Source organism: Oncorhynchus mykiss, chromosome 4 (assembly GCF_013265735.2).
Source record: "Oncorhynchus mykiss isolate Arlee chromosome 4, USDA_OmykA_1.1, whole genome shotgun sequence".
Classification (NCBI taxonomy): Eukaryota; Metazoa; Chordata; class Actinopteri; order Salmoniformes; family Salmonidae; genus Oncorhynchus; species Oncorhynchus mykiss.
In genome coordinates, this window is record NC_048568.1 from 20,027,957 (window position 1) to 20,040,807 (window position 12,851).

The 12,851-nt window shown below is 45.8% G+C and overlaps 1 protein-coding gene across 1 annotated transcript in view; it reads left to right on the forward strand.

The window, feature by feature from the left end:
- ift172 (intraflagellar transport 172) overlaps positions 1-12,851 on the forward strand; it is a 28,387-nt gene that overhangs the window by 12,506 nt on the left and 3,030 nt on the right. Inside the window, exons 25-44 of the mRNA XM_036975844.1 lie at positions 20-164; positions 404-493; positions 724-821; positions 1,521-1,656; positions 1,814-1,930; positions 3,109-3,251; positions 3,653-3,746; positions 3,995-4,059; positions 4,610-4,790; positions 7,164-7,273; positions 8,428-8,557; positions 8,759-8,857; positions 9,298-9,407; positions 10,168-10,231; positions 10,852-10,938; positions 11,049-11,276; positions 11,400-11,516; positions 11,622-11,717; positions 12,025-12,084; positions 12,659-12,757. Of these exons, the coding sequence (XP_036831739.1) occupies positions 20-164; positions 404-493; positions 724-821; positions 1,521-1,656; positions 1,814-1,930; positions 3,109-3,251; positions 3,653-3,746; positions 3,995-4,059; positions 4,610-4,790; positions 7,164-7,273; positions 8,428-8,557; positions 8,759-8,857; positions 9,298-9,407; positions 10,168-10,231; positions 10,852-10,938; positions 11,049-11,276; positions 11,400-11,516; positions 11,622-11,717; positions 12,025-12,084; positions 12,659-12,757 (2,269 nt within the window). The remainder of the gene's footprint in view (positions 1-19; positions 165-403; positions 494-723; positions 822-1,520; positions 1,657-1,813; positions 1,931-3,108; positions 3,252-3,652; positions 3,747-3,994; positions 4,060-4,609; positions 4,791-7,163; positions 7,274-8,427; positions 8,558-8,758; positions 8,858-9,297; positions 9,408-10,167; positions 10,232-10,851; positions 10,939-11,048; positions 11,277-11,399; positions 11,517-11,621; positions 11,718-12,024; positions 12,085-12,658; positions 12,758-12,851) is intronic.

Consider the following 12,851-nt stretch of genomic DNA (forward strand, 5'->3'; position numbering starts at 1 on the left):
CTTCTCCTCACTATCGTAGTTGTTCCTCGAAGGCCATCGAGGCTGCCATAGGGGCTCGCCAGTGGAAGAAGGCGGTCCATATCCTGGAGTTACAGGAAGACCGGTCAGGAGGGAAGTACTACCTGAAGATAGCCCAGTACTACGCCTCCATCCAGGAGTACGAGGTAAGAGGAGGGAGGGAAGGAGAGAAACGCAGCCTTATTCCGGCTGTTCTGATGAGTCAGGGGCCTTGCAACGTGGCAGCTGGCGATGCCTGCTTATTCCAGACCTGACTCCCTGCTGCCTCTGTGCTGCATGTTTGCATAAATTAATTGAAGTATTGATGCATTACTTACTTTGAGAGCTGGAATCCACAGAAAGGAATGTACAGTATGTCTCTCTCTCTCTCTCTGTGCGAACCCAGGTTGCAGAGCCCCTGTTTGTGAAGGGAGACCACATCAAAGATGCCATCGATATGTACACGGTGGCTGGGAGGTGGGAGCAGGCTCATAAGGTATGCATCCTCCTCAATGTACCGTCTTATCATCTGGCTCGCCCAGCTTAAAATGGCAGGAAGTTGATTGTAACAGGATACACTTCTGTGCTTTCTGTGTTTAGTTGTGACAGGCCTGTGTGTTCTTTTAAAGTGGGATGTTATGCACAGTGAATTGGAATGACAATCACAGTGAGTTAAAGTGACGCTTGGTACGGTGTCCATGCACACTCACACACATTGTGTCCTAGCTGGCAGCGAAATGTATGACCCCAGAGGACGTGTCGACTCTGTACATCAGCCGAGCCCAGGACCTGGAGGGAGAGGGGAAATACAAGGAGGCAGAAAGGTAACCTCTTTCTTTCTTTCTACCTCATCTCTTCCTCCCCACTCTTCTTCTTTTCCTCTCTCTCTCTCTTTCTCTCTCCATCCTCTATCATTCATTACCCTCCTCTGTTTTCAACCCGTATCGACCAAAACCCTGCTGCCAAATTAATTATGGATTTTATCACGGGCAAAGTTTGCTGACATTGGGCTACAGGGGCCTGATTTAACAGTCACTTTATCCAGAACATTGTCTGTTGCAGTTCAGGTCAAGGTTCTACTGCAACAAATTGACAAACAAAAGTGTTCAATTGCTGTGCATTGATAGCAAATTGGACTTTAATAAGGTGCCCTGGCTGCGTTGTGTCTGAAACATAATCATTACACCTAACTGAACAACCCCTCTCGCCCTCTAAAGGAGCCTGTGCCTTTCCATATTAGACAGAGTCATCTCCCTCACACGCTGCCAGCCTGCCACAAAGACAGTGTGTCACCACGTGCCCCCAACTCTGTGTCATCCCAATACCTGTCTATTTTATTGATCGCTACTGTGACAAATGTGGAGCAGAATTCATCATCAGCAAAGGGCAACTTCATTTTGTGATGAGAAGTGATATTTTCTGCTCGTGCTTAATTTGCGGTTAATGTAATCAGAGATTAAGAATGACTCCATTTTAGTGCAGAGCAATGCAATCAACTGTGTGTGTGACTGGAATATTTGCAGGTTGTTTGCGACAGTGGAGGAGCCGGACCTGGCCATCACCATGTATAAGAAGAACAAGATGTTTGACGACGTGATTCGACTGGTGGCCAAACATCACCCAGACCTGCTGTCTGAGACTCACCTGCACCTGGCCAAGGTCGGAGATAGGGGGCGCTGTCGAAAGAAAAAACATAAATATCATATTGGTATCAATTTGAAAAATATCTTATGAGAGGGACTCGATGTGGTTTAGATTAGCCAGGATAAATAGTTTGTCAGGTTACTGAGTCTGCGTTGTCTAATATTTGTTCCAGGAGTTGGAGACAGAGTCTAGGTTTTCAGAAGCGGAGTACCACTATATGGAGGGCCAGGAGTGGAAGGGTGCAGTCAACATGTACCGTGTCAACGACATGTGGGAGGAGGCATACAGGGTACGTGTCCACGTTAGAGCCTGACCGATATGTTTTTTTGTGTGTGTGTGTGTAACGATATATCGGTCGTGCTCTAGCCCACATCACAAGTTGACTTTCGTCTCTCGCTGAGAGTCCCTGAGATAGTGAGTGTCTGTGAACAGCAGGACAGTGTGACAGTGTGATTATGACGCCCCTGGCTTGGCCTGTAATGCCGTATCGAGGACAGTGGTCTGTGCGAACACAGCAGCACAGGATGAACGTGTTACACTGCAATACCTCTCACTGCTTACAGGCCTCCTAACACTCTCTGTAAAAACATCACCACCTGGCTGCAACTCTGCTACTTCGGCTTCCTCCTTTCTGGCCCTCCACTATACTATAGAGGCACATACACTGAGTGTACAAAAACTTAGGAACGCCTTCCTAAAAGTGAGTTGCACCCCTTTTTCTCCTCAGAACAGCCTCAATTCATCGGAGCATGGACTCGACAAGGTGTCGAAAGTGTTCCACAGGGATGCTGGCCCATGTTGACTCCAATGCTTCCGACAGTTGTGTTAAGTTGGCTGGATGTCCTTTGGGTGGTGGACCGCTCTTTAAACACATGGGACACTGTTGAACTTGAAAAACCCAGCAGCATTGCAGTTCTTGAAACGCTCAAACTGGTGCGCCTGGCACCTACTACCATACCTGTGTTCAATGGCACTTAAATATTTGGCCTTGCCTATTCACGCTGATTGGCACACATACACAATCCATGTCTCAATTGTCTCAAGGCTTAAACATCCTTATTTAACCCGTCTCCTCCCCTTCATCTACACTGATGGAAGTGGATATAACAGGTGACATCAATAAGGCATCATAGCTTTCACCTGGTCAATCTATGTCATGGAAAGAGCTCCTAAAAGTTCCTAATGTTTTGTACACTCAGTATAAACACACACCCTCTTTAATTAACACTCAGTTGCACATCCATTTATTAAGAGCTTCACTACAAAAATGCCATTCATCTTGCTCTCTCTACAGCGATCTCCTCTCTCACAGTTTCTCTCTCCTTCTCTCCTCTGTCTCTCCCCTATTTGGCTCGCTCCCTGCTCTCAGCATGTGCAGTGAGCGACACGTGAGGCGGTTGATGGTGGGAGCTTCGGGCGTATGAATCTGTTGTTCCTAATCCTCTTCCCCTCCTACGTGTGTGGCAGGTGGCGAAGAGCCACGGGGGAGCCAGTGCCCACAAGCAGGTGGCCTACCTGTGGGCCAAGAGTCTGGGAGGGGAGGCTGCCGTCAAACTGCTCAACAAGTTTGGTCTGTTGGAGACCGCCATCGACTTTGCAGCAGACAACTGGTGAGCAGATCAATGCACTGGACTGCACTTTACTGTACTGCCTGGAACCCCATGCTCTTCAATATTCCTTTCATGTTTACGAGGTGATTAGGAATGTCCCTGTAGTCAAGTGTCCATCACTGGGAGGTACTTGGAAGTATCGGATGTATTTGTTCTCTGATTGACTCAGTATGAAGCCTATGCAATAGCCTGAAATGTTCAGCAACACAGAATTTGAAAATGTCTTTATTTTCGCTTTTATTGTGGTGTTTTACTCATAGTCTGAAGCATTGAATACTATAGGCATAAGCTGTTTAAGACCTTCCCCATTCGTTCCTTGGACTCAGTATTGATGAAGCTGCTGTACCTCTGTGACCTTGACTAGGGAACTGGTTTTGACCCTTCTCTTGTCCTCCTCCCAGTGCCTTTGACTTTGCCTTTGAGCTGGCTCGTCTCTCCACCAAGAACAAGATCCCTGAGATCCACCTGAAAAACGCCATGATGCTGGAGGATGAGGTAACATATATACACACACACACACACCACTTCCAACTCCTCCTCCCAATCCCAGTCACACACTCATTGTCATTCAAGGTTACTCTGCAGCTTGCATCGTCTCAAAGATTCAAAAATATTTACTCCGTTGCCTGCCCAAATTTGGGTCTGAGCGCAGTGTTTCTCCCTTCTCCAGCCATTAAATGTCACGCATGCATTATTAATCCCTCCACCACCGAGCACTGAGCCGTGATGTTTCATTTTTCAAGGGCAAGTTCGCCGAAGCCGAGTCGGAGTTCATCAAAGCGGGGAAGCCAAAAGAGGCAGTGTTGATGTAAGTGTATCAGGAGCTTTTCTCTTGTGGCGTTGGCATGTGTCCCCTACAGAAGTCAAAGCTTCAAGCCTTCCTGAGTCGACTTCAAAAGGAGCGCTGGTGCCAGCACAGCTCTTGCCTCTTCCCCTTCAGAACTTCCCCTCACTTCTCTGTACATTGGTTATAGACCACCTATTAAGTGAGTGTGAGATGATGTGATGGTGCAGGCAGACAGGTTTGGTTGGAGGGGAGCTCAACTCTCACACAGGTAGCAGAGGAACTGGAGCCCTGTCACCGAGACTGTTTGATGTCTGCTTCCTGGAGAGGGGTGGGGGTGTATAGGGAGGGAGAGAACTGTACTCTATACTGTAGACAGACCTACAGTATGACAGGGCTACTGGAAGATCACAACATTAGTGTTTTTAGTGGCATATCGTCTGGCTAATATAAACTGGAGTTGGAGCCCTTTAATTAGAGTGTTTGCTGCCTGCAATCTGATAAACAAAACGTTGAACTTGAACCTGTAACAAAACGAGGAAGGTTAAATCACAGCCCGGTGTGTCTCTTACAGGTACGTCCATAACCAGGACTGGGTTGGAGCCCAGAGGGTGGCGGAGGCCAACGACCCTGACAGTGTATCAGACGTGCTGGTGGGCCAGGCCAAGTTCTGCTTCGAACAGAAGGACTTCCAGAAGGCTGAGGCCTTCCTCCTCAGGGCTCAGAGGCCAGAGCTGGCCATCAAGTACTACAAAGTAAGAGACTGGGTGTTTCTCAATATGCGTTACCGTGCTCCGATCACGCATATTAGAACACGGAACGGCAAGTTTCAACTGAAAATATTGCCAGGATTGTTGAATTGTTTTAACCACTTAAAAACCGCCACAAAATGTATTGCAAACAATGGTGGCTGGTTTTGAGCTGAAGCGAGCAAAAATCTCTGACTTCAGAAGGAGAAGTTGCCTACTCACATCTCATATGTTGCCTGACTACGATATTTGATCTCGACACATGCATTTTTATGCATTCTACTAAACAGTCTCCAAATAGACTTCCATAAAAAAAAATGTTTTACTGGTACCGGGGGACCTTCAGACACCTGTGGGCGTCCTAGAGCAAAACAACCTACATGTACAGTGCCTTCGGGAAGTATTCAGAACCCTTGACTTTTTCCACATTTTGTTACATTACACCTTTATTCTAAAATGGATTAAATAAAAAAAAGTTCCTCAGCAATTTACATACAGTACCCATGGAGTCCACCTGTGATAAATTCAATTGATTGGACATGATTTGGAAAGGTACACACCTGTCTATAAGATCCAACAGTTGACAGTGCATGTCAGAGCAAAAAACAAGTAATGAGGTCGAAGGAATTGTCCGTAGAGCTCCAAGACAGGATTGTGTCGAGGCACAGATCTGGGGAAGGGTACCAAAACATTTCTGCAGCATTGAAGGTCCCCAAGAACACAGTGGCCTCCATCATTCTTAAATGGAAGAAGTTGAGAACCACCAAGACTCTTCCTAGAGTTGGCCGCCTGGCCAAACTTAGCAATCGAGAGAGAAGGGCCTTGGTCAGGGAGGTGACCAAGAACCTGATGGTCACTCTGACAGAGCTCCAGAGATCCTCTGTGGAGATGGGAGAACCTTCCAGAAGGACAACCATCTCTGCAGCACTCCACCAACAAGGCCTTTATGGTAGAGTGGCCAGACGGAAGCCACTCCTCAGTAAAAGGCACATGACAGCCTTCTTGGAGTTTGCCAAATGGCACCTTAAGACTCTCAAACCATGAGAAATAAGATTCTCTGGTCTGATGAAACCAAGATTGAGCATCACGTCTGGAGGAAGGCTGGCACCATCCAGTTTTTCAGCAGCAGGAACTGGGAGACAATTCAGGATTGAGACAAAGATGAACGGAGCAAAGTACAGAGAGATCCTTGATGAAAGCCTGCTCCAGAGTGATCAAGACCTCAGACTGGGGCAAAGGTTCACCTTCCAACAGGACAACGACCCTAAGCACACAGGCAACTCAACGCACTAGTGGCTTCGGGACAAGTCTCTGAATGTCTTTGAGTGGCCCAGCCAGAACCTGGACTTGAACACAATCAAACATCTCTGGAGAGACCTGAAAATAGCTGTGCAGCAACGCACGCCTTCTAACTGAACTTGAGAGGATCTGCAGAGAAGAATGGGAGAAACTCCCCAAATACTGGTGTGCCAAGCTGTAGCGTCATAGCCAAGAAGACTGCTGTAATCGCTGCCAAAGGTGCTTCAACAAAGTACTGAGTAAAGGGTCTGAATACTTATGTAAATGTAATATTTCCTTTTTTAAATTTTTTTAAAACCCTGTTTTTCGCTTTATCATTATGGGGTATTGTGTGTAGATTGATGATTTAATTTAATAACGTTTAGAATAAGGCTGTAACGTAACAAAATGTGGAACAAGTCCAGGGCTCTGAGTACTTTCTGAAGGCACTGTACGTGTTTGGGAGAGTCTCACCTTTCCACAGAAGGTCATATTAGCGTGTAGCCCAAAGTGTTGGGACGCTACAGGCAGAAGTTGGTAGATCGGCTGTACCGACTTCAGACGCGTCCCAAGACGCTCGTAGAGCAAAACAGAGAAATCCATGGTGTTCGTCTTTCTATAGAGGGGTCATAATAGTTTGTAGGCCAACCTGACGACTTTGTGCGAAGACCGATTTTCGTGATGTCTCATGGTCTGACAAACACCGCTCTAGCTTTGTCACCTTTCACTACAGCTGCGGAAGTGCAACATCGGCAGATACGGTGGATTGAGAAGCGTCCAATGGAACTAAACAAATATCTCTAGTTTAAACTGACAGATTTTTATGGGGATTAATGTGTTATGTTAATAACATTTCTGTGGAGGCGCGGACATCGACTCTAGAGTTTTTTTTTTCAATCAGAGGGTTCATAATCAAGTCAATTCACCATTCCCTGTGTTCTGCTATCTGGTGGTAGCTTTACAGAGAACACTACAGGTTAAACAGAATACTGCGCTCCGCAATGTTTTCATTCCATAATTCACACTGGTTGTTTTGCTGGATGTGCTTCGCAGAGTTTGGTGCCCCCCGGGTACTTGAGTGTTGTTGTTTTGTTGTCTCAGGACGTGGAGATGTGGAGTGATGCCATGCGGATCTGTAAAGAGTACCTCCCCAACAAACTGAGCGTCCTCCAAGAGGAGTACGAGAAGGAGGCTGCCAAGAAGGGCTCCCGGTGAGCAAAACACACAATAACACCTGTGTTTTTTTACATCACATGTTCCTGGTTATTTTAACGTTTTAATAACTCGGTTTGTGGTCTTGGAGAGGCAGAGAAAATGTGTCTCAATGTTACATGTTAAACGAGAAGGAGAAGAAAGAAAGGGCTATGTACACACTGTTGTGATGTGGTCTGGTATTAATCTAGATGCACATTGGGTCGGTGCGTTATTAAAACATGGCAGCTTTTTATCCTAAATTAAATCCATAATGAGCAGCTAATTAAAGTGCAGACACGCAGCGCCTCTATCCGTCTCCGACCATCATTTCCCTGCTTTTAATGACTTGTGGGAAAACATCAAAGGCATGTCAAAAGGACAGGGGGAAAAAGGAAGGTAGGACATTTATGTTGCACAGTCTTCAGTTCAGGCCCCAATTGAGAGTAATTTGGCCCTCTTGTACTGTCAGTCATGCTCAGTTGAGAGCCAGAACTCTCTAACACATGTTGCCTTTCACTTTGACTCTTGTCTCTGTCTTTAACATCACAAGGGTTGGGTTTGTAGCGCAGTGGAAGAGAGATCTAAGATTTTAATGGGGGAAGTCTGTGTGCAGGGCACTGTGTAGAGCAGGGGTGTCAAAGAGACGGCCAACAAGGGGGTCCAATAGGGGGGTGAAAACAAACTCAATATACTTTAAAATGACTAAAACCAAACCGAAACGGTGTATAAATGATAATGGACCTACGTTCATACAGTTTCCTGAAAAATGTCCAGCTCGCTAATAATCACTGAAGTGAAAACTAGACAGTCAGGGAGCATTAAAAAAAGATGGATAGAGGACCATTTTTTGCACGTTTTGACAGCGAGAAAACTTAACACATTTTCAGTGCAGCCATCCGGACCTCGATGAAGACCGAATGTGGCCCCCGGGGGCAAAATGTCTTGTATTTGCCTTCACAGTAGTGTCTTAGAATACTTCCTTAACTTTAACATCAACAGACATGTACAGTTTTATTTCTGTTCTTAGAATGGGCTTCCTAGTCTTTCATTCCAGCTCTGTTATTCCCTACACATCCATCTGGTCCCTCGGTTGCTTAACAATGCAGCTCAGTTATAGTTAATTCATAGTGCCAAGGTTCTGTGTCTGTGTGTGTTCTGTGTGTGTGTGCAGAGGGGTTGAAGGCATGGTGGAGCAGGCCAAGGAATGGGAGCTGTCTGGGGAGTACGCCCGGGCTGTGGAGTGTTACCTCAAGGTCAAGGACTCCACCAACGGGCCCCTTATGGAGAAGTGCTGGATGAAGGTGCACAAAAGAACTCCACGACTGGCAATGAATGTCACTATAACCTAACCCACACGTGCTGTCCTTACAAACCGACTGGTGTATGACACAAGCCTCTATCTGTGGCCTTGGATGACTGTCGTGCCATGTGATGTTCCCTGTGTGTTTCTGTGACCCAGAGTGGAGTGCCTCATTGTTTCCTGTGTATGTGACCTCCCATAGGCTGCTGAGTTGGCCATCAAGTTCTTGACCCAGGAGAGAGCTGTGGATGTCATCCACTCTGTGGGCCCTCGCCTCACCCAGCTCAGGAAGTACAGTGCTGTAAGTCCCCACAAACTTTCTGCTGTTGATCCCTCAATACTAACAGGCTTTTGATATTGATTATTTAGTGTTATTTTGTAAATGCATGGTTTTAGGCTGCTGTATGTCAACAGGTATGTGAAATTTTATTGGAAAAAATGCTTTTTAGAAAGTATATTAGTATTGAGTGTAGCAGACAGGTATCCAACCAATGATTTTGTAGACAGGACCCCTGTGTCGCTGATACAAATATTTATTGGACAAAACTACATTCAGAAACAGCTTTTTATTAATCTAAAGGTGTGTGTGGAGGCCGTTCTGCCAACGGAAAGCGATGGTTTTGGTGCGAGTGTGTTGATTGAAAAAAAGACTTCCCCAAACCAAGGCGTCCATGTTTTATGCCTCGTCTCTGGCGTCCTTCAAGAAATCTTTTGAGATGCCAAATGTTTTATTTTCCTCAGGCGGCTGAGCTGTACCTCAACCTGGACCTCATTAAGGAAGCCATAGATGCATTCATTGAGGGAGAAGAATGGAACAAAGCCAAGAGAGTGGCCAAGGAGCTGGATCCAAGGTGAGCCTGTCGGCCAGGCCCACCACTACGGCTCTGCCTGGTCGCCCCTAACAACAAGCCTAGCCGGCTAGAATACCTCATCTGTCATTAGGCTACAGAAAGAGAAAACACACAGAGGCCTCACAGGCACCCGTCAGCTGTTGCTGCCTCTTGAAAACAACACAAGGCCTAGGACAGAGGTAGCTCCAGACCTCCAGTTAATGAATGGGATGAGATTCCTGTTTCATCTATTCTGTATGTTACATTATAGTCATTTAGGATCTTATCCAGGCTGAATGACAATAGCTAACTTTACAATGGTTTAGTTATTTATTGTACATTTTGTTGAAGCCTATTCGATTAGACAATGTGATTGCGAAATTCACACGGCTGTTGTCATGCTTGACTTAGCCGTGTCTCAACAGCCCTGCTTGCTCCCACTTATTACTGTGATGCCAGTCTCATTATGCTGCTTTAGTACAGTGCATTTGTGTAGTGATTTGTCTATCTGGGGGACTATTACATGGTTGCATTGCTTCCGTGTACTCCAGCTCCTGAACAGTCATCCTACATAACGGAGGATCATTTACTTTCCTTCTACATTGTGTGTCTGTCCTAACGGCTCTGTCTGTTGGAGGCTTGAAACACTCAAAACATTCAACTCTGGCTGAAAATTATAGTCCTTATCGTATACTGTAGCTGTTTTATTTGATTCTTGATTGTTTTCAAGCGCTTTGAGATGAAGTTAAATACCTTTTTTAATCGTAATATATTCGTGTAGGTTTGAAGATTATGTGGACCAGCGATACAAAGAACACTTGAAAAACCAAGGCCAAGCAGATTCGGTAAGTAGCTACAATTGAACGATAATACGTATCGCAAATAATAAGCCGATTTCTCAGTTGTGCCTAGCAAGTACAGTATAACTTACAATATCCATTTTTTAGGAATAAGCTTGTGATTTTTGCGGTGGTGTACTGTTAAGACGTCCTATCATGCCACAGCGTATGCCCACCTCTAATTCCTCAACTCTCCCTGCCTCGTCCTGCTCTGCCCCCCTACTGTTGGTAGGAGATCATTGAGATGGTGGCCTATATTCCATCCACTCAGAAATCAGAGCTGAATAACTAAATGGATCCACGGTTCTTGTTCTCTTTGTTTTGCCACATCAATGTGGCTCAGTAGCACTGACGTCTCTAGTTGAATAAGGAAGTCTGCCTGCTGAAAAGAGAATGGCATATTTCGAGGGACTGTGCGTATTGTCTACATAATGCACCAAGACTTCATAATGTGGGTGTTTGTAACCATCAGGCTGGTTTTGAGACGTGTTTCAAAGTTTCAGAAAGCAGACTATTACAAGGCTTCATACCATTACCTTATAAAACTACCAAATGTCCTTCTGTAGTAGTTTTTCTCGATAAGTATATACTCTTAACCACTAAATGGTGATCTTCTCTGGTTTTAGCTGGTAGGAGTGGATGTCATGGCAGCTCTGGACATGTATGCTGAGAGAGGCCAATGGGAGAAGTGCATAGAGACGGCTTCCAAACAAGTACTGTGTCTACCTTCAACACTCCTCCTTTTAGTTTAATTGTCTTTCATCCTTTTCACTGTATCTTCAGTTTCATTCCCTTACTGTTTTTATTTCTGTAATATTTGTAGAGTTACAAAATCCTCCACAAGTATGTGGCCCTGTACGCCACCCACCTGATCAAAGAGGGCCGTGCAGAAAAGGCCCTGAATCTGTACGCCCAGCACGGAGCCCCAGCCAACCCACAGAATTTCAACATCTACAAGAGGATGTTCCTGGACCTGCTGAACCTGCTGGGTAGAGACAGCGCTGAGTCCTTCCGCATGTGGGCTGACCTGAGAGACGTCATGCTTCTGCTGGTGAGTACAGGACCAGAGAGAGACAGGGGACTATAGTGACAGTATCTGGTCACAGTGTATAATGACCATATTTGATGTGTATGGGTCGATTTTTCATGGTCTCGTTGTCTAATCTGTTTGCAGTGTGAGAACCTGACCAAGTCTTCGGATGCCAACTCTCCTGCCCACGAAGAATTTGAGCAGATGCTGCTGATCTCTCACTACTACGCCATACGATCCGCTGCCAACGGGGTTGACCTGGTATACATACTGTACTCATCTTTTATTTTACTCAGCCTGTTTTTGTATAGTATTAGCTGTGGTACACACTCACATCCCCCATCACTCTCCTCTCCATCCGTCCAGGTCAGCGTGGCTGCCAAGCTGTCCATTTCCCTGCTGCGCCACACGGAGCTCATCCCAGCTGACAAGGCCTTCTACGAGGCAGGCATGGCTGCCAGGGTAAGATAACTGCTCATATGAGCCTCAGCCAATCACGGGAAGCAGAGAGGGGCTTGGGGGGGTTGGTGTTGCTAGCCCCATGGGAAATATTTGGCTCAATGTCCCCTGAGTCTGTCTGTGCTCCAGGTAGACCCATTGGAGGGGTTATGAATAATTTTGTGCATAAACTGCATTGTGAAGTAGCCTATCGTCCCACGTTCAAAATGAAATTATTTGTGGAAATGTAAAATCTGTTTTTTTCATCTTCATTATTGGCATTTAGTTGTGAATGGCAGGTTGATGATGATAAATGTGATTCTCTCTACAGGCTTTGGGCTGGGAGAACATGGCCTTTATTTTCCTCAACCGCTTCCTGGATCTGTCTGATGTGAGTCTCCACCCAGCTTTACCTGAGGGGGTTTCACCTCAGCTTTACCTGAGGAGGTTTCACCTCAGCTTTACCTGAGGGGGTTTCACCTCAGCTTTACCTGAGGGGGTTTCACCTCAGCTTTACCTGAGGGGGTTTCACCTCAGCTTTACCTGAGGGGGTTTCACCTCAGCGTTAACTGAGGGGGTTTCACCTCAGCGTTAACTGGGGGGGTTTCACCTCAGCTTTACCTGAGGGGGTTTCACCTCAGCGTTAACTGAGGGGGTTTCACCTCAGCGTTAACTGAGGGGGTTTCACCTCAGCGTTAACTGAGGGGGTTTCACCTCAGCGTTAACTGTGGGGGTTTCACCTCATCTTTACCTAGAGCTGCAGACTATTTCATTGAGCATAAAATCTTCACAAGTAGCTTATATGATCTATAGCAATATAGATTTCATCATAACAACAGTGGTATGAGTAACTATCCCACATCACATTTTTGCTTTATCCATTGTGTTTTAATTAGATTGTTTGAAGAAGAGATTGTGAGTGAATGTTGTCTTGGTGCCTGTTGTCTGTGTTGTGGTGTTTCCAGGGGATAGAGGAAGGAAACTTAGATACTCTGGACCACTCTGATTTCCAAGACACTGACATCCCCTTCGAGGTTCCTTTCCCTGCTAAGCTACACGTCACTGTAAGGCACAAATTGATTAGTTGTGTTAGTGTTAGTTTGATAGCTCTATATCATTGTGTGGTTATATTGTTGGCTTTGCTATGTAACTATATAA